At 40.9% G+C, this 21929-nt stretch overlaps 2 protein-coding genes across 2 annotated transcripts in view; both read right to left on the reverse strand.

The window, feature by feature from the left end:
• LOC306930178 (metabotropic glutamate receptor 6-like) overlaps nt 1-5952 on the reverse strand; it is a gene marked incomplete at its 5' end in the record, with an annotated part of 13855 nt that extends 7903 nt beyond the window's left edge. The window contains 5 exons of the mRNA XM_079511000.1: nt 779-979; nt 1183-1317; nt 4378-4532; nt 4987-5122; nt 5841-5952. Of these exons, the coding sequence (XP_079367126.1) occupies nt 779-979; nt 1183-1317; nt 4378-4532; nt 4987-5122; nt 5841-5952 (739 nt within the window). The remainder of the gene's footprint in view (nt 1-778; nt 980-1182; nt 1318-4377; nt 4533-4986; nt 5123-5840) is intronic.
• Nucleotides 5953-15408: 9456 nt separating this feature from the next.
• comtb (catechol-O-methyltransferase b) lies at nt 15409-21252 on the reverse strand. Its single transcript, XM_079511029.1, has 6 exons — nt 21110-21252; nt 19357-19528; nt 16585-16702; nt 16284-16477; nt 15831-15962; nt 15409-15747 (listed from the first exon to the last, which is right to left on the reverse strand). Exons 1-6 carry the CDS (start codon nt 21223-21225, stop codon nt 15568-15570), a joined length of 912 nt encoding a protein of 303 aa, XP_079367155.1. The 5' UTR covers nt 21226-21252; the 3' UTR covers nt 15409-15567.
• Nucleotides 21253-21929: the final 677 nt, after the last annotated feature.

The following is a 21929-nucleotide window of genomic DNA, read 5'->3' on the forward strand; positions in this document are numbered from 1 at the left end:
AGAAGTTGCTTGATCGTTTCCTGAAGTTCTCCAGCTGGACAAGTTTAGTCAAAGCCATTGCAAGACTCATGCATCGTCTCAAGGAGCTTAAAGATTTGACGTCAAGAACCAATTAAGTCACAAGTCTCGAAGAGAGAAAGGATGCTGAACTTACCATCATAGGTATTGTCCAGAGAGCAACCTTCTCTGAGGAAATCCGCAAGGATAAGACCTGCAGACTGCACCGTCTGAATCCCTTCTTGGATGAGCGAGCTATCCTCAGGGTGGGAGGATGACTAGAGGATGACTGTGATCGTATCCATCTACCGGAGGGGACTACATTGGTGTGTGTGTGTGTGTGTGTGTGTGTGTGTGTGTGTGTGTGTGTGTGTGTGTGTGTGTGTGACTGTGCATGTGTGTAAAATTTACTTGACCACTCTCACCCCATATTACATCAAATGTTTCATTTCAAAAGAATGGCATAGTGCATTGGTTCTCAAAGTGGGGTCCAGGGACCCCCAGGGGTCCTTGAGGGTGTTCCAGGGGGTCCCCAGAAATGTATCATCAAAATCATTTTAACTAAACCTTACATCGGCTATTTGAAAATAGGCCATCTACAAGCTCACAACGCGTCGTGAAGATATGACGTGTTATGAGCTTGTAGAGCTGCTATTTTAGAGAAATCTTGAAGAAAATGTGAAATATTTTTACAAATACATTTGGGGGTCCTTGACATGAAGATGTTTGAGAACCACTGGCATAATGGAACCAGGAGGGTTACTCCACATTGTCAGCTCACCGTTGAAATTGACACTGTGAATGTAATGGAGTAAATTCTTTCCTTCCACAGGATCCATCTTGTCGCAGACACCCATGTAGCCAGGACACAGGTCTATGTGCATGGTGTGCAGAGCGTGGGCCATGGCATACACTGCATCAATTACAAACTGCACTTTGCCCTCTTGTTCGTACTGGGATTCTTGACTGATTCGTTCCTCACCTGAAGGACAAATAGATTGATTGGTAAATATGAAAGATTAAAACTATGAATATTGTGTGTGTGTGTGTGTGTGTGTGTGTGTGTGTGTGTGTGTGTGTGCGCGCGCGTGCGTGCGTGTGTGCGTGTGTGTGTGTGTGTAACCTGAAATATATGTAGTGCATTTAGTAGATTTTCTGACATACAGGTTAATAACCAGCACTGACCTGTACATTTTCTTCTACTAAGGTCATCACCAGGCCGAGTTAATTTACACTTGAAGTCATCCTCCCAGAACTCTCCAAACCAGATATTTCTTCTGTTGTTTTCCAGAGATCTTGAAGTGAAATACTGGTCGAAACCTGAAACAATGCATCCAACGAAACATGTCACAAAGGCAAGGCAAGGCAAGGTTTATCTACTGTACAACATATTTCATACACAAAGACAATGCTTTACATAAGGCATAAAAGTCATCTTTTTATGAATGTGAAGAAGAATAGAAGAACAAAAAAGAAATAAGAGAGGCACAGAGTAATGATCAAAGCACATTTATAGTTGTAGATTTTCAACTCTACAACTCTACTTTTTCGTGAATAAAACACTACTGGTTGACAAGTGGTATTGCATCAAGGTCAAAATGCAATTTATTTCTCTCCCCAAATAGGCTTTCCATTAAAGCTAAAAAGTAGATATTTCAGCATATTTCAGGCTCAACGTTTTATTCCCTGGTAGCAGCTTACATTTTTGCATCCCATAATCACAAATGATCCATTTTTAATTCAGCTACTCAATTCAGCTGTAGTAACCCTTTTAGAGGATAAAATTGTAGTGTCCCGGGTCTGCATTGGATAAGAGATGGAATTCCCAGCATGCCTCAGATAGTGTTTTATTTCTTTATTGTGTCATTGTTTGCTATGAGGAATGCATTGGGAGATCTATTATGAATACATTGGGAGATATATTATGTTTGTGTGAGTAATGCCATTGACTTGACTTTATTTAATCATATATATGTGTGTATTCATTTGGGGAAAATGTGTGTGATGTGAGGGTGCGGATTATCCAACACCAACACCCACTCCCCCTATCCAGCATCAGAGCTCTGCAGTATTACTGGCTCCGCTGTCACACCCCCTTTCCCCTCAGCTGTGCCTTGGGTTAGCTCCCATACTGTCAGTGGACCTTCAGATCCTGTTCTGTCAAGGCAGTCCGGGCACCAAGATTTTTTAAGTCCTCAACTACCTCAAGCACCATCCTTTTGGCAATGGTTCTGACCTCTGTGTTGAATGACATTCTTTTTTGTTTTCTTGGCATTGAGCTTGAGGCCGATCTTTCTACACTACAATTCTACTGGTAGTAGTAGTTCTCTTCCTTTCTCTGCTGTGTCCGAGACTAGGGCAATGTCATCTACATAGTTGAGGTCAGTGATTGTGATGGGATGTCCTCGTTGACTCTTCCTCTGTAACCAGCGTTAAACACAGACTCTCCTCCCTGCCACTGATTGCAAGTCTCAGGGCATGGTCCATCGCCACAATACACAGGAAGGGGAACAGCTAGGTCGGATATCACCCTGTAGGAATGCCTTGAATATCTTAAAGTCTCCATCATGGGTCAAAGCTTGGCTCGAGTCTGACTAATAGCTTGCCACTATCATCCCAAACAGTGGGCCGCGGATCCATTTTCTTGGATCACGACTCACGAGTGAATATCCCTTTGTTTTTTGTTTTCTATTATAATTTTAAAAGATTTTCTAAAGATCTGTACGACAAATTCACACATTTTCATGAGTTCAAACATTTGACAACAAATGTTTAAGAACCATTGAAAATAGCTGCTGACCCATGGGGACCGCGCATATCTAGTCCAAAATGCTGCTGCCCGCCTCCTCACTGGTACCAAAAAATTTGACCACATCACACCTGTTTTAACCTCACTCCACTGGCTCCCCATCAAACAGAGAATTGAAATCCTCCTATTCACGTTTAAATCTCTCAACAGCCTGCCCCCCCCCCCATATATGGAAGAACTCATACAGCGTCACAACCCCTCCAGAGCTCTGAGGTCGGCTGACCAGTCACTGCTGACTGTGCCAACAACCCGAACCCTCAGAACAAAAGGCGACCGTGCCTTTGCGGTGGCAGCCCCTGAGCTGTGGAACAACCTCCCCCCATATTAGAGCTGCTCAAACCATTGCCATTTTTAAGTCCCTACTCAAAACACACCTTTTTTACTTGGCTTTCAATGTTATTTGATTTTATATCTCAGCTTGATGTATTTGTATTCTGCTTTAATTTCTCTGTTGTGAAGCACTTTGGTCAACCTTGGTTGTGTTATAATGTGCTATATAAATAAAGGCTGATTTGATATCTATTCTACGTCCGAGCATAGACATGGTAACACCCCGCCTGCCTCTGATTGGCCTACCGACACTGCCCCTCTTGCCTGTCCTCCTATGCAAGGGTACTCCGTGGTGGGAAATAATACAAGTAGGCCTACAAGAGAATGGCAACACGCGACAGTAACTTGTAACTAATATTGTTTGTGCCGTTTGCTTTGATTGAATAAGTGATTGAACACGTATAGTACTATGATTTGTTTGGCTGTGTTCTAAATTAAGTGTTAGTGTTGATTATCGTGTATTAATCTAATTATAGTAAACTAATACTATTATACTAAAAAAGATGAAGATCAACCTATTAATCTAATTATAGTAAACTAATACTATTATACTAAAAAAGATAAAGATCAAGGGAAAAGAGACCTTTTTACAGTACAATAATGTTTCAAGTTTACACATGTATACACATAAACAGGCATTAACAATATTAGTTTGCCTCTTCTACAAAAATAAAAGTTACTGTCGCGCGTGCCAAGCTGTCATTCTCATGTATTATATCGTACTCGTATTATTTATTTATTTCCCACCACGGAGTAACCTCGGGCATAATAACTGGGTGGGGCATGGATTTTCGGTTGTCCAGAACCAGCACAAAAGCCTCTGGCCTGTTCTGACATCACATTGATATTAAACAAAAGTGTATAAACTTCTGGATCTCCTAAATATGAATTAGATCTTCATATACAGTTGGAGGCCATCGATATTGTCCTTTTCTTTTTGCTGAGGTTTGCGTGATCTGCGCAAAAGGACAGTTAACCCATTTTGGGCGGGAACCCCTTTTGGTGTTTTAAACATTATGTTATAATTTAGCTATTGAAAAATAGCAGATCTACAAGCTCATAGCGCGCCACCGAGAGGAGCGCTACGAGCTTGTAGGTCTGCTATTTTTGAAAAATCGTGAAAATATTTATTTCAGAAAACTGGAGGATTTAGAAGGATTTTTTTAAATGTTGAGGTCAGGCCTAAATGGGTCAAATGATAAGGGACAATATCGGTGGCACCCAACTGTAGTTAGTCTTACCATCGATGGAAGCTCTTTTAGGTAGAATTGTGACAGCGCCCTCTGCCACGTCTTCCTGGTCTAGAATGGGTGAACTTTTGGCCCCCCAGCTGTCAGAGCCCACAAATAGGAAGTGACCCGTTAGGTTGGCCTTCTTCGCTGCCTCCAGCACCCGTCTGGAAGACGACAGAATATCGCTTATAACAGTACACAAGGTCCGGTTTGTTCTTCAGCATAACAATAACAGCTGAATGTACAAATGAGAAATCCAGGTGGTTCGGTACTTAATTAAGTTGAGGAAATAATGCATTCATTTTAATTTATACTACGCCGTCTGATGGTGTCGTGTTCTGGAAATAGCAGGTCTATACAATCATAAGACAAAGTATTATTTAAATCAGGCTTCTGGAAATCACTGGCTGTATGTCATAGTAGAAGAGGCACATTTCAATATATGTGACCTGCTCTACTAAATTCAGTCAAATGTGGATGAAAGCATATTTTGATATTAATTATTGCATACGTTTTTAACTTCCACTTAATTATTTAGATATATATTACAGCAAATCGAATGTCTTTGCTTTTTTAATGTCTGTCCTCTGGCGCTAAGTGAAACAGAGTGTGACTCACTTGATGTCATCCTCATTGGCAAATATTATAACCCCGCGAGCATTGGAAGTCTCCATCAGTCTCTTCACAATCTTATCAAATTCTCCTGGCTTGGGTTCTCTGGGAATCTTTATGGACTGTGCTATGCACAGCCCTCCTGTGGAGCACACATAGAAAATCCGTCATCACATCACATAACATTCTGCATCAACTGCTTTTGTAAAGCTTTTTGAGTTGAGTGTTGACAAGGACTACTACTACTACTACTACTACTACTACTACTACTACAATATAGTTACTGCAAGAGTGAGGTCTAGCCAACACCAACTCGGGACTCCTGGATCGCTGCCCTCCACACTCTTATCTAACATTAGGTTCTTGAGCTCTACAGTGTTGTTAGCTAAGCTGTCGCGCCGCAGTGCGTCTACGTAGGTGGTGTGCTTCTTTCCCCTCCTGGCTTTGCCCTGGGTTGCATGGCTCCCATATAGTCAATTTACTTGACACAGTGCCCTGCCAGCCTCATCCTTCTCTCACTGACTTTGTCTGTGACCCGTGGTATAGGTCCCCATAGAGGTCCACATTTCTGATGAGGTCCGTCCATTTGACACCTAGTGCCATTTGTAGCATTCTTGTATAGACTACAACATATTTTTAAGTATTCAACAGTAAACCGGGCTCACAGTTGGCCCGGGCGGTTAGCTCAACCGTCTGGGCACCTAGGCTGCTGAGCCAGCCTGACTGTGTGCCGCGGGTTCGACTCCCGATCCCGGTGGCCTTTGCCGCGTGTCTTCCCCCCATCTCTCTCCCCATTTCCTGTCAATCTACTTAAGCAAAAAAAAATACTGTAAACTTGTTTCATATAGTGGAAGACCAACCTGCTTCTCTGGATATCTGCTGGAAAGCATCAACACCACTCTCTCCGTAGTTGCCCTCAGAAGCTATGGTGGAAACATAGTTCCAGTCCATGGCCTTGACGATGTCATACATGGCTTGGGCCTGGTAGGAGTCAGGAGGCACTACCCTGGTGAAGAACTCATAGCGGCTTTTGTCACTCAGCTCTGGAGCCGTGGAAGCATAGCTGATTTGGGGGATCTACAGTAATAGACAGAGGCTTGGGTCAAGTGGAAAATCAGCTAATGGGTGATTTTTAGGTCAATAATGGAATACAGCATAAGAGAACACCAACAACAAGGACAGGCATTGAAGCATATGGGTGGGTTCCGGGTGCCAGTGTAGCAGAGTAGGGGAGATTTGTTTTTGGATGAGTGGGACCTGAGAGATGAGTTTGAATCCAGGTGGTTACATTAACATGCAGCACCAGGCTCAGGGCCGGATTTACCACTGGGCTAGGGTGGGCTGTATTGCAATCCAATTCAAGTGAGATTTGTGTTTAGTACTGACATTTTCGTGTCGCATGGCCATAAGGGCCCGGGGCCTAAAACATTACTCTAGCCCAGGGGCCTCATATAAATCCGGCACTGACCAGGCTCCATTTATTCATCGCATTGTCTAGAGACAAAGAAACAGCGTGTTAACATAATGCTCACACATAATACCTTTTAGATGACAAGTTGTCAGACATTAATAGATGAAAAAAAAACTGCACTATCATGAGGGAATGTTCATCTCTTGCATGACCACTGTTCTCAGTGTTCTGTATAATCCACACAGGATTGGGGCAACTTTGCAGTGTGATCTGATTCTTTCCCGAGCTGGTTTGTACTGAGGATACAGCCAACATCATAGTGAAATACAGATGGTACAGGCCTCTGCTGTAAAAGCATTTGTTTAAAAAAATGGATGAGAAGATTAATTTAGTGGTGCGTTACTTCCTTAATGACACAGTTTATGTCGACAGGCTCAACCCTGACCCTGTTAATGCCAGGACTCGTGGCTTAACGGTGGGTCCTCTAGAGAGGAGGAGAGAAAGGTAGACACAAGGGGTTGTGGGAGAAGGAGAGAAGGAGAGAGCAACGAGAGAACCATTTCGCAGATTATCTGGAAGGATTATGGGGTTTTTAGTCAAATTACGTTAAGCACAGTGGGAGAGAAATAGAGATCAGGAGACTAGAGAAAGGTTAGCATTTCTCAGCTGTAAGCCATACAATATATTTAATTCTGATGGCCACGTGCAGCTTAATTTTTCCTCTCTGCGTTAACCCTGTCCTGTCGAGCTCAAATGTCGCGGCTGGCCTACACATTATGAACCATATGATGTTCTAGTATCGAGGAAAGTCCATGTCAGATGGCCCTCCCTCATTGTGAAACACATACATTTAAAGAGTAATGACGTCAACTATGTCAAGCAGAGTCATCACACCATTCAAATGTACCGAATGCAGACACAATCGTGACAAGACAACACATCCTCCCAAAATGAATCCTACAGATGAGATAGCAGCTTTTCTCATTTATCTTTAGAAATCAACAAGCTAGATCTGCTATTTTCACTATTTCATATAGTTTAACTATATATTATTTTGAATGTTTTATTTTTGAAAAATAATAATTGAAAATGTTTTGAAATAATAATTATATCTTTTTTATATACGATTTTATTTAAATGTTTTACTTGCGACCCATACAAATGGTTCTGTGGCCCATTGTTTGGAAAACACTGCCCTAGAGCCTAGATTATATGAACTGTCAAACAAAGCAAACAAAATTGCAACCCAAGAGCAAGCATTATGTCACAGTCTAGTACAGTATCTCCTTATATCAAACAATGCCAAACAAAAGAAAAATTGACAAACTTATTTTGTTCATTAAAAATAAAACAACACTTTGGGGGAGTGTTGATGGTTCACTTTTAAGGGAGGGAGTTTTGTGCAAGTGGCACTAAATAGTTTTAAGTAGTTGTTTATTCCCAGTTCATTTCAGTAACTTTTAATGCTATCCTCTGGGATTTTATGCTATGAAATATCTTGTTTTAACTGTTTTGCTTTAAATTCCTAATATAAATCTAATAAAATCAACAGTAAACTCATTATTATTATTATTATTATTTTATTTATTTTGGTCATTAAAAGAGGAAAAACAGATTAATACAGTCAACCAAAAAATGTATAGGCTGAAGCCTTAGCTTATTGTGCTCATCACCACATAGTTAACTAGATAAAGTGCCCCTCAGTGCACAGGTCTCCACCAGGGCAGGTCAGGTAGTGGCCTCCTGGTGGCACTATAATAGGCCAATGTGAAAAGGGTGCCATTTCTTCTTACGCCTTGGATGGCAATTGGATGATTTGAGGCATTTTGTTCCAAAAATGTGTTTTGCAAAAATACACCTGTTGGTGGCGCTATAACAGGCCAATGTGAAAAGGGTGGGATATATTCCTCAGCCTAGTAGGAAAGTCCGTGAAAGATTTCACGTAAATTGCATGCTGCGTTCATGATTTGAGGCTTTTTGTTCAAAACAGGCCAATCCTGCAAACTTTGAAAGCCAATGTTAGCCAATTAGGATGGAATATGAAATATCGGACAGATCCAGCGTGAACACATGACTATAGAGATAGTGTGTAACGATTTGCGGGATTTTTGGACATAATCTGGATGAGTAATATAAAAAAATGTGTTTTTCGAAGGTCGGCCTCCTGGTGGCGCTATAACAGGCCGTTCTGGAAAACTTGGGTCAGAGGTTCATCGTTGGCATCAAGGGAGTGTGTGTGCAAAATCTGGCATCGACCGAGTTAACGGTGCCAGAGATTAGCTGGTAACAGACGGACGGACACGGACACACGGACACACGGACGGAGTGCAAAACATACTCTCTCCCCATGCCTTCGGCCTGGTGGAGACAAAGATGCACTATGTAACTTTCCTCTTCTACCCCGGATTTGAACCTGGTTTCCTACGCTAGTGCTATTGAGCTAATAGAGCCTGCCTTTTTGCTCAGGGGATAAATAGAATCTTTACCATCAGGTCAAAATGTGTGTCAGATCCTAATCTGTAACATGACCTTTGACACAATCTAAGGCCCCATTTACACTGGCAGACAAATCTAGCCTGAATCAGATCTGTGCCACTGCCACATCAAGATTGAAATCCGATTGGTTTAAATGGTCACATGACTCATTTAAACAAATCAGATTCCAATCTGGATGTGGCACAGATCTGATTCAGGCTGGATTTGGCTGCCAGTGTAACTAGGGCCTAAATGTCTCAATATAAGAGCAGGGAGACAAAATACAACCACCCGAATTGTATAAGTTATATTGTATGAACATACTCTACGATAGAGTGGACTATCTGTATAATGAACATACTCTACGATAGAGTGGACTATCTGTATAATGAACATACTCTACGATAGAGTGGACTATCTGTATAATGAACATACTCTACGATAGAGTGGACTATCTGTATAATGAACACTCTACGATAGAGTGGACTATCTGTATAATGAACATACTCTACGATAGAGTGGACTATCTGTATAAGTTATATTGTATGAAGATACTCTACGATAGAGTGGACTATCTGTATAATGAACATACTCTACGATAGAGTGGACTATCTGTATAATGAACATACTCTACGATGGAGTGGACTATCTGTATAATGAACATACTCTACGATAGAGTGGACTATCTGTATAAGTTATATTGTATGAACATACTCTACGATAGAGTGGACTATCTGTATAATGAACATACTCTACGATAGAGTGGACTATCTGTATAATGAACATACTCTACGATAGAGTGGGCTATCTGTATAATGAACATACTCTACGATAGAGTGGACTATCTGTATAATGAACATACTCTACGATAGAGTGGACTATCTGTATAATGAACATACTCTACGATAGAGTGGACTATCTGTATAAGTTATATTGTATGAACATACTCTACGATAGAGTGGACTATCTGTATAAGTTATATTGTATGAACATACTCTACGATAGAGTGGACTATCTGTATAAGTTATATTGTATGAACATACTCTACGATAGAGTGGACTATCTGTATAAAATTACATTATTCAGTCAAAAGAAAAAGTTACTTCTACTACTGCTTTAACCCGTCAAACAATATCATACACTGTCATGCCAAAATTACATAATTAAAGATCCCAGTGTTTTGAGGGTTCCAGTCATTAAATCTGGACTAATGAAAGATGAATGAATATAGCAGCAGCAGGGGCCATCATGCACAGTTTCCTGGCACAAGAAGAACAAAGCCATCAGCGTGTGGTGCTTGATGTGCTATTTTACTCTATACAATTAAAACATATCCGAGTATGGCATTGTGGGAGAATACAATTTCGTTATGAAAGCTTGTTGAAAACAAACTGGGCATATGTACGCTGTGCAGTTGAATACAATCAAAGCTGCACATTTTCAAATTATTATTTTCCAAATTCTCTAAATTATAATTCAATAATAATGAACAGTAGACTGATCATTTTGAAGGTGTGGGCGTGTGGCTGCAGTAAATTGAGTTTGTGCTCTCTAGTAGCAGTGATCCACATTAAAGTCAACATTGACTAAATTACTAACTGGTTGTTAGAGTAATTCATCCAATCTTAAGTTGTTACCGTTGCATATTTGTTTACAATGACAAACAGCAGTGTGTGAATGGTGATATTTAGAACATTTATTTAAAATCTCCTGTCACACCAAAAGTTGCCAGTGCCAGATTATTTTTTATGCTACTCATGTTTGAGATATGAACTCTGACTCAGACATAACTAGTTCAAGTCGGAGTCAGATGCAGATGCTCTGCACAAGGTCAATAGGAGGTTGAGGAATTGCCATTCTAGAATCATCCACAGTCCGGAGTAGCACATATGGACCCTACCATTTAGTATAAATCTGCCTCACACCAGCTAGCCTACAAGTTACTGATATCCTCAAACCGATGTCATTCCTCTGCTCTGATGCTCTATTTTCAGCCCTGGGTCCTGAGCTGCTGAGAGGGGCTTAATGGAGGATGGTAACTCTAATTCTGTAGTTAACATCTGCCCCATGTGTAAGCCACCTCCTTCTCAACTAATATCCACACCATAAAGAATATTGCAACAACTACAGCCCTGGAACGTAGGAAAGGGGGATGACCAGTTCAACCCACTTTGGACCATTCATTTTTCAACCAGAAACACTATGGGGCCATGTTGCTAATTCATGCAGTGAGAACATGACATTATGCGGGATTTACACAGATTCAGTGTCCTATCACTGAATAAGCTGTGCAATCAATTATCACAGGTCAATCATCTCTGATCTCTCCAACAGAATACTGAATGCATGATGGATGTTGTTACGGATTGTGAGTCCATTATCAACAGTATCAACATCCATCAACATAACTGAAGTGTTGCTGACAAAGTGTATATTTTGTTATGCTAAATAACTGTAGAGGTACTTTCCTCTTATTTGTAATTGTCCATTATGTGTAAATCTAAAGCACAAGCAGTATACTGTACGTACATTTGAAGCCAATATTGGCATATATATGCATGTATTGTATGTATGTGGTTGTCTACAGTGGAGGTTAGCAGGACTGTGGTGTGTAGTTCCTTGGCCATACCTTTCTATATGAATCCTATATGAAATAGCCGATTTACAAGCTCATAACGTGTTGCAATGCATAGTGAGCTCGTAGATTGCCAATTGTTTACCTATTTTTGCCAAATATTCACCTATTATGACATGCCCAGAATAAGGATACCAGGATTCATATGGTTAAGAGAGGTGAATGATAGGAGAGCAGGGCAGCTCGCAAGCAAAGGCATCATCAAACCACAAGGATGTCTAATGTCTGGTGATTTATTGTCAATGTGACCAGTGATTATCACGTTTGATCGCTGGTCACAATGACATTTAATGAACACTTTCAACCTTGCACAACACAACTTTGTCCTCACATTCTGTGGAACATGTAGAATTGTTTATGCATGTGTCCAAACACATCTGGTACTTGTGTGTGTGTGTGTGTGTGTGTGTGTGTGTGTGTGTGTGTGTGTGTGTGTGTGTGTGTGTGTGTGTGTGTGTGTGTGTGTGTGTGTGTGTGTGTGTGTGTGTGTGTGTGTGTGCGCGTGCGTGCGTGCGTGGTGAGTGCGTGTAACAAATTTCTCACCGCAAATAGTCGGAGGACATTGGCCACCATGATGGACACAGAGCTGCCAGACGCCCCAATGACCCCAACCACCCTCTCTGGTTTGGGGATGATGGGGGGCTCTCCATTGGAGCAGCGTACATCAGAGTTATCCTTCTGGATGAGGGCCTGGACAAATGTGAGAGACTGCTCCAGGGCATAGGTATCTCTAGAGCAGGTGTCCAGGATGCGGGCGCCCAGAGTAATATTGGGCAACAGGTCAGGGTCACTGTTGATCTGGTCCAGGGCATACAGCATGGCCTCCATACGGTGAACTCCCTTCTCCCTCTTGATCTCTCCACAGGGCACACCAGCCGGCCCCCGAGAGTGCACAGGGAACAGGCCGCCCACTATGATGTCTCCCTCGATCTTGATGGAGTGAGGCTGGGTGCCCTGGCTAGCAGTTGAGCTATCTAGACCAAGGAGCAGCGTCCACAGAACCCAAAGCCACGTCTTCAAGTGAAACATTGCACCATGTCGACAGCACGGCATGGGCAACTGGGTCCGTAGGGTTTTCATGGCAATATTCACCAGAGGTAACTGCATTACAGCACCAGGCTTCCCCCTTATTTACCTTGGACCCCTAGGGACAATCACATATTATGTAAATACATTTCATTATACATGGAATAAGTATTTAGTTAAAGCCTCACTATTTCACGTTTTATGAATAAAATGTATTGTGTCCAACCTGTATCATAAGAGCATGTTAATAAAACTATATAACTTATACAATTTGGGGTGGTTGCATTTTGTCTCCCTGCTTTTCTATTGAGACATTTAGATATTTTACATCTTTTAGCGCAATGGTAATAATGTCAGCGCTTAAGCAGGAAACCAGGTTCAACACTGGGTTAGAAGAGGAAAGTTACATAGTGCTGCTTTAATAATTTAGCTAATTTAGTTTAATTAATATAATTAATTATGAATTATACAAATCAATAAATGATGTGATGACAGAGTGCATCAAATCACCAGTGCACTCTTTAACATGATTTCTTATTAAAGATTGTTTCTATATTTGTAAAACATTTTCTACCCTTTAGAAGTTATTAGACAGAAGTGCAAATGTGGAATACATTTTGGCGCACCAGAAAATGTAACATGAAATAAATATAAAAGAGACAAAAACACAAATATTAAATATTAACTAGAGCTGTCCAGCTGAGGCTAATAAAAGAGAATATTTCACACAGCATGCAGGATGACACAGAATAAATATTTCAAAGCAGACATCAAGTGATGAGACATATATCAGCTACAAATATAGTAATGGTTATACCCATAATTAAGAGTAACAATCCAGCTCATTACAGTCTAATATTCCCTGGTTTTGCAGAGATTAAATAATGTTTGGAAAGACCGAATTAGTCAAACCCCAAGCAGTATTAGTAAATGATATACCATATGTGTCTGTGTGTGTGTGTGTGTGTGTGTGGGTGGGTGGGTGGGTGAGGGGGGGGGGGGGATTAAAACTCTTACTGTGTAAGATAATACATTTTTGTAGTGTTTCCTGGTAGAGATAAAACAAATTTCTTACCTTCCCGTCCCACACTTACTGGTCCCGATTTCATCCATGTGATGAGCACTCACTCTGATACAGGCCTTTATCCACAGTCCAATAGTTGAACCCATTTAGAGGCATTGCTCTCCTCTCCTTTGGAACAGTAAGTCCTCTGTCATGTCAGGGCGGCTATGGGCTCTCAAAAAAAGTGAAATTGTCTAAAAAGTATGAAAATGTTATTAAAACATTTTTGGTTAAGTTTAGTTCATAAAAACAAAATTAAAATGCTGAGGTATAGCATCATGGCAGAATCACGGACAAGTGGAAGAAAAGCACAACATTATAGCAGTGAGATTCTACAAATCGCTGCCAAATCCCTTAAAAGCTCCCTCACTCACTCCCTCTCTCTGTCTAGTGGAACCTCTCTCGCTCTCTCTCAGTGCACTAATGGCCACAGATTGGGATTATCATGTGGCCGTCTGTGAAGAAAGCTCTAGGTGGACTAGCCCATATTTTTCTCATACAGTGACATCAAACACAGAGTCACAGACCCCCCCCCCCCCCATACACAGATTAGATGAGCAGTGATTTGATTTGACACACACACACACACACACACACCACACACACACACACGTTAAGGTTGTTGTACACACTATCAGAGCAGCAGAAATGTTTCAGTACAGTAGGCCTATATATAAAAATGGCTCAGTCAGCCAATTATTCAGAAATGTGTGTACATGCACTACAAAATACCATGTGTTCATCTAACTCTGGATTTGAGAATTTTAACATTTATTAATTGGATAAAAGAAGTCAACACATTTATCAATATGAATATGAATATGTTCAAATCAATCTGCTACTGACACCCACTGGATGAAAGTAGAAATAACATCACAGCTCCTTCAATTGAAGTGATAGCAGACATATATAGACCAATATAAATTAGTGTCAATAATACAAACATATACAGTTAAATTGGTGAATATAGTATTACATAATTTGCATAAGTACTGACTTCTTGCCTTAAATCATGAAGATTCATGCAAGTGATTTTTTTATTTTATTTTTACAAAAACAGAATTCACATTACAAAGCTATTGTATTGATACATCTAAATCCTTTGCGTGCAGTCATTCTGTTTGTTAAATATTTTAATAATCTGACATTCTATGACACATAAATCCCACAAAATAAGCTACTTGTTTTTAGATAAGAATCATTTTTGCCCCAAGAAGACCTTTATGGCTGAGAACAAGTGGGCTTAAATCTACGCTTTAGTGTCTTCCATCTTCTGTTCTTACAGAATGCCTTGGTTTTAGTGGATACATTTGTGTTCTCTATGTTCAGTAGATATCCAACTGTTTTGTAAGTGGATGTTGTGTAAGGGATGTCCTGATCACGTTTTTTTGCTCCCGATCCGATTCAGATCATTATATTTTATTTTGAGTATCTGCAGATACCGATTTTTCCCGATCCAATATTTATATGCCATGCCATATCACAATAGTACAATATCCAAAAATCACAGACAATATCCAGTCTAATATTGATAATGGATATAATATTGATACTATGGATGTCCCGATCACGTTTTTTTGCTCCCGATCTGATTCTGATCATTTGAAAATGAAAAAGGGGAGTTTTCCCCATCCAAATTGGTCTATATTACCCATATTTGCTCCCGATCTGATTCTGATCATTTGAAAATGACGTGATCTGCCCCGATTTCTGATCACGGGATCGGATCGGGACAACCCTAATATATACAGTGTGTATATATATATATATATATATATATATCCCCCCTTGTAAATAAAGCACACACACACAACACGATTTTCTTTTTCAAAACATGTTTTTATTGTCTGGGTTATGCTTTATACAAATGCAAAAAGGGGAGTTTTCCCCATCCAAATTGGTCTATATTACCCAGTTTAACAAGACAGAAAATGCAGTTGAGTTGTCATAAACTGAGGAGTGACAATATTTATTTAGCTACCCTAAGAAAACAGACTTCTCCAAGCCATCCTCTACTTTGGTGTACTCCAGGTGAGCTTTGAAGTAGTGGCTTTCATAGCGTGGGGATCCTCGGATGTACTCCAGATAGTCAGGTGTTCCTGGGCAAATGACGTTGTCTGCCAATAGCACACTACCCTCCCTGAGTAGACCAGACTCCTGGGGTAATGGAAAGTTGGTGTTACAAAATGTATGTGGGTGAAAAGTGAAGATTTCAATATAATATAAGCTTTTAGACTTGCCTCCAGCAATTTCGTGTCAGGAAGGTAGCGATCCTTCCAGTGATCGATGAACACCAAGTCAAACGTGTTGACTCCAAAGTGTTCTTTCATCCTAGGGATCCAATCTCCAGATGACCCTTCAATTAAATGGACCTGTAGTGTAAACAAATTGGTAGGTTTACTTTAAAACAGTGGTATTATAAAGTCAACGTTGAAAGTCAAATACAGTCTATGGAATATGAAGACATGTAGACTATTCAGTGTGCACGCAAGCTATTTCTGTTCTGAAAGTTTTCAAATAATTGTATTGATAGTAAAGTTTCACATTTTTAAAATTGTGTCCAAGTCATTTTACTCACTCCCCACCTCTCTCTGCATTGCAAATGCATTACAGTATAAGCTGTAGGCAGTAGCCTATACTTTAACTTAATTCACAATTGATTTAGTAACGTAGGCCACATCAGCTTATTTTACCCTTTCCTCCAGTCCTGCCCAAGCAATGATTTGACGAGCAACAGCAGCGTAGTTAGGGTTAAATTCAAGAGTCAACAGCCTGGCACCAGGGGGAAGCTGGCTGGCTATACGAACTGTCGAGTAGCCACAATAGGTTCCCAGTTCCAACACTGTGTTAGGAGCCACCTCGCACACCACAGAGTCTAGAATGGACCCTGTGCCAAACAACACACACAAAACAATTAAGGGTGAAGACATTAAAACATGAAAATGACAGAGGAAAAAAAACTTTAGAGGCAAATCAAATAGTAAACATCAATACCTTTCTCATCCCCCACGTTCATGGCCCATTCTGTATGTTTGCAGTAATGGTCAATGGTATTTACCACACTCCGAGGGTCACCTCTAGTGGCATTCTTCTGTACTGCACGCAGGATCCTCTGAATGAAGCACATGTGGAAAGAATGGTGTCGTTTTTTATACAAAGTGTGTAGGGGTAGTGTGCCCTATGAACCTATGTACCAGAATTCTTTACTTTTACTAGTAGAAATAGTATTTTTGGCTTTTTGCACATTCAAGAAATTAGATGGTAGTGAACAGCAACAAATATTAGCGATATTCACTGTGTGTATGTATCTATAGACAAACAAGACTGTGCCTTATTTAGATGATCTACCATGCATCTGGGTGCTAAAGGTCGGCCGGTGTAAAGGGGTTGTATTTACAGTAGACTCTGAATTACTCATGGGTGTGTTTTGGGTGTTACATTAAATAAACCAGGAGTGTGGCTCCCATTTCCTTTAAAAAGCAGCTGCGCCCTCATCATAGTGTGTGGTTAATTAAATGACTATTTAGCAAGTTGGAGGAGACACAAACTGCTGAGAAAAATTGCATTCCAACATGTGAATACCAATAATAGTATGATATAATGATGCCAGTAGACATGGTGGAAACAAAAGCTCCATGGAAAGAAGATGGAAAAACGTGGACGCTGAGTCTAAAAACGACAACTGCGTCAGTGGAAACTGCATCCCGTGCTGCTTTGCACCTGGCAGAAGTCTCCAAAAGAGAGACTTCTTGCAGGGTGGAGCTAGAAGAAAAGGCCACCAAAATCTATAGGTTTTATCCAGCAAGCCTATTCAAATATGCAATATCTTGGGTGAAAACTTGAAAGTTGATTTGGCCTGAGGGCCACACAAGAAGAATGGTCAGGGGGTCATCCAAATAGTTCCTTCAGGGAGCTTGAATGCACTCAGCAAGTTTCATGGCAATCCACCCCTAAGAATATTGTGTGCGGTTTGGTGGAATTTGTAGGGTTCATCCATGCTGAGCATTCTGCCCATTTTGAGGTTTTGGCCTGCTAAGGCACTAAAACAAAGGCCACAGTGTCACCATAATCACTAGGGTTCATCCTGAGCTTCATGACGCTGCACAGAAGATTTCGTGAGAATCCCACCAGTAGTTTTCAAGAAACGTTGTTTGGAACCAGCTGGATTTAGGGACTAACTAACTTTACCAACTCACAATAATGAAAGTGTTCACCAAATGTAAGTAAAATGTTTTCCATCTGGTTCCCTCTGTGAACTGGTCTTGTGATAGCTTACAGAGCTAATTTGAAGCATCCATGGCAGCATTCTTCTTTCAAAATTAAATTACGCAGAATTCTAAAATGGACAAAGAAACATATGATTACGTAGTAAATCAAATTCTGATTATAATTAACTACACAAAATGTTTAATTTCTCAATGAAGAAAATATTGTCTCTTATATTGTATCAGGAAAATAGGTTGCCAAAATCTTCGGCAGTTCGGCAGCTCATCCCATGGAGACTTTTAACCCAATAATTAGATGAAGACATCTAAGCCAATAAGTCGATGACCAGCAGTGGTCATCAAATTATTGGCTGATATCACCTCAGCAATCAGACCCACAATCATCCTTTTAAAATGGTGTGATTTACAGTCTGCAGCCACTACACCATTTAAGCTTGTTCCATGTGTATGGACTCATATTACTGCATTGGTGAAACACTATCTGCGGATTATGCAGACACGTTTGCTTCTGTTAAGGCCCACCAGTATGCTCAACACAATTTGTATGTCTCATGTTACATACTGTAACTATGAACAGCAAAGGGTATACAAAGGTAAATCCACAATGTTACATGAATTCTCATTGTAAAAACGGACATACTGTAAATAGACCACCCATTTGGCTCAGTTTTTACATTCTCACAGCTTTAAATGAACACTGAAGATTTCATCTTACTGAATGTTCAGCACTAGCCGTTTTTGAAGTCTGGCAAAGCCCAAACAAGCCAATAAATACCATAACATGATTAATCTGCACTAGGAAGGTAGGCCTACTGGGAGCCAATTGTTTTCATTAAAGGGCTGTGTGTCCCTATGTCTATCTGTCCCTATGTCTGTTTAGACTACGACCTATTGACCCTGCTGTTTACAGAGTACAACCTATTTATCCTGATGTTTGAGTACAACCTATTTATCCTGATGTTTGAGTACGACCTATTGACCCTGATGTTTGAGTACGACCTATTGACACACACACACATACAGTACACACACACACACACACACACACACACACACACACACACACACACACACACACACACACACACACACACACACACACACACACACACACACACACACACACACACACACACACACACACACACACACACACACACACACACACACACACACACACACACACACACACACACACACACACACACACACACACACACACACACACACACACACACACACACACACACACACACACACACACACACACACACACACACACACACACAGGCAGCCTGCACCGCTCAGTTCACAGGGTGTGATTTATTTTTTCAATGGCAGATCTGGCTGGCTAATGTGCCGTGTTTCATCAACTGCCCTTTCCATAATTAAATGTATATTTTGCATTAATGCCATTGCAGTAACTAACTACTAATGCCATTGGTGTTTTCCTAGTGTCTGACCCTCGAAGTTTAAGGTGTGCGCTTCTTGAATTGTGTGGGGTTTTTTTTTTTTTTAAGTAAGTATTTTCAAAACCCACCTGTGGACGCGTCGTTCGGGTCACAGTGTCCAGCACTCGTTCGACGATGACATCGTGCCACATGAGTGCTAATCCTGCATGATACTGTACAGCGGTGGGAATCACCCAGCGGTAGAGGGCATACAGCACGACCGCCCCTCCGGTACAGCTATAAAGAAGAGTCAGCAACATCCTAGACAGAGCATACAGGACAGAGTAAACAGCCACCATTCATTAGGACATGAACATAGATACAGATGTACACTGTCATTTTCTTCCAAGATGTACAAAATAGAAACAGCGACAAAGAAATCTACATAAAGAGAGAGCAGCTCCATTGCTACATTCATTGCTCCTTTTGTGCAGAGATAATGAGATGGGTGTTTACTATGCAGCATGACACTCATAGTGCTCTCCTGGTAATTATCATTCACTGACAGAATACTCAAAGCTTCAAACCACACACACACCCCAACCGCAAACTCATCAATATCACATCATATCAACCTGCAACAGAATGCCATTTGTCAGCTAGAAATAAAACGAATTGTAGAAAAACAGCAGATTGTTATCAGCAGATTTCAATAAACTGCCACAATGAGATTTTTTTTTTGAATTTAGCATGCATGGTTTGAAAGGAGGGAGGGGGCAACAAAAGGGAAAAGTGAGAAATTAAAGAGGAATAAACTCTTAAATTCTCTTGTGGGAAGAAGCTTACAGTCAATGGTGGGATCGCAGAAGAGAGCAGGACATGGATCATTATCTCTGATAATACAACTGCAAATGACCAAGTTACTGAGGTACTCTGAGGTCTGGACTTTGAGTTGCATGGCATGGACTGCCTGAGGGGGATATGTGGTAAAAGCCAGTGGCAATGCTTTCGTCTCTACAGGAAATAGAGACATCACTTGTGACAAAGACCACCTTCTTTATGAAGTTTGTTCAAATTAAGCTCCTAACATAACTGTGGTTGGTAAACTAAAGAGTCATATTTACAAATTCCATAACTGCATTCTCTTAACCCTTCATCATAAAGAAAGGGGAGGCAGGGTGGCCAAGAACCAAGGTAAAGAGCCTCTTTCAGTTACATGACCAGCCTGGCCATGTAACCCAATGGTTCAATCCCCAGGACTGACAGGAGGGTGTATTTCAGTTATGAACTGGTTGCTGAAGAGTGGAATCTACTGTACCCACCATGTCTGACTAAATGCCCTTGAGCAAGGCACTGAACCCCCAAAATGCTCCAGGGGAACCATCTCCTCACACAGGGGACTGTATGTGTACATATTCTAAAGAGAAGTACCATTATGCCAACTTCATGCCTCATACTTCTTCATGATCATGATAGAAATATAGATATATTAGAAGTTTGCATGATTGCTTACTTGATGTCACATGATGTGCATCGAATTGTGACCACAATCCACATCATCACAGTAATAGGCAAGCAAACATATAAATAGGTGGGAATGATATAGAGCATATGTTAGCATGGTAGCATTGTATGGTTTGAAAGTATCCCCATAGGGTGAGGTTGTGTGGTAGCCTACGGGTGATGTGAGATTGGATAATGCTTACTCGACTAGTCACGTGTGGAAAATATGAAATACTTAGCATACAAATTACAGGCTTGTGCATTTCACAGAACCAAATTTTCTTAATGATACTGAACTGAAAGTTAGTGAAAAGCCTTTACCACATTACCAACACGAGACCATGTTGTCAATACTCAAGTTGTTAACGTTTTCACATGGAAATATAAGACAGGGCTTACATGTATAGGGAGGTGGCGGTCTCTGTCCTGTTCACACCCTCCTCGTGTTGCTGGTAGCCGTTTCCCCAACTACAAGCACTGAGAGTTTCTAACACAACATATGCTCCTATTTGCATGGCACAGACTCCTCCTCCCTCCCCCTCTAGCTCTCTCTCTCTCTCTCTGTCTGCACTGCTGATTTAATATGAGCATGAAAGGAATGCGTAACAAACCAGATCTGACTGGTGAACAAGTGATCAAGATACATTGCACACCTTCAAAAGACACCAAATCTCTCACGCGCACACTCTCTCTCTGCAAGCTCATACTGACATACACACTTGTCCAAACAAAAACATATGAACAGTAACTAGCACATGCTTGTGCAAATTTTATAAGCACACACACACACACACACACACACACACACACTCTCTCTGCAAGCTCATACTGACATACACACTTGTCCACAGTCCACACAAAAACATATGAACAGTCACTAGCACATGCTTGTGCAAATTTTATAAGCACACACACACTCTCTCTGCAAGCTCATACTGACATACACACTTGTCCACACAAAAACATATGAACAGTCACTAGCACATGCTTGTGCAAATGTTATAAGCACACACACACACACACACACACACACACACACACACACACACACACACACACACACACACACACACACACACACACACACACACACACACACACACACACACACACACACACACACACACACACACACACACACACACACACACACACACACACACACACACACACACACACACACACACACACACACACACACACACACACACACACACAC

The sequence above is a fragment of the Electrona antarctica genome, assembly GCF_951216825.1.
Source record: "Electrona antarctica genome assembly, chromosome: 9".
In the NCBI taxonomy this organism is placed as follows: Eukaryota; Metazoa; Chordata; class Actinopteri; order Myctophiformes; family Myctophidae; genus Electrona; species Electrona antarctica.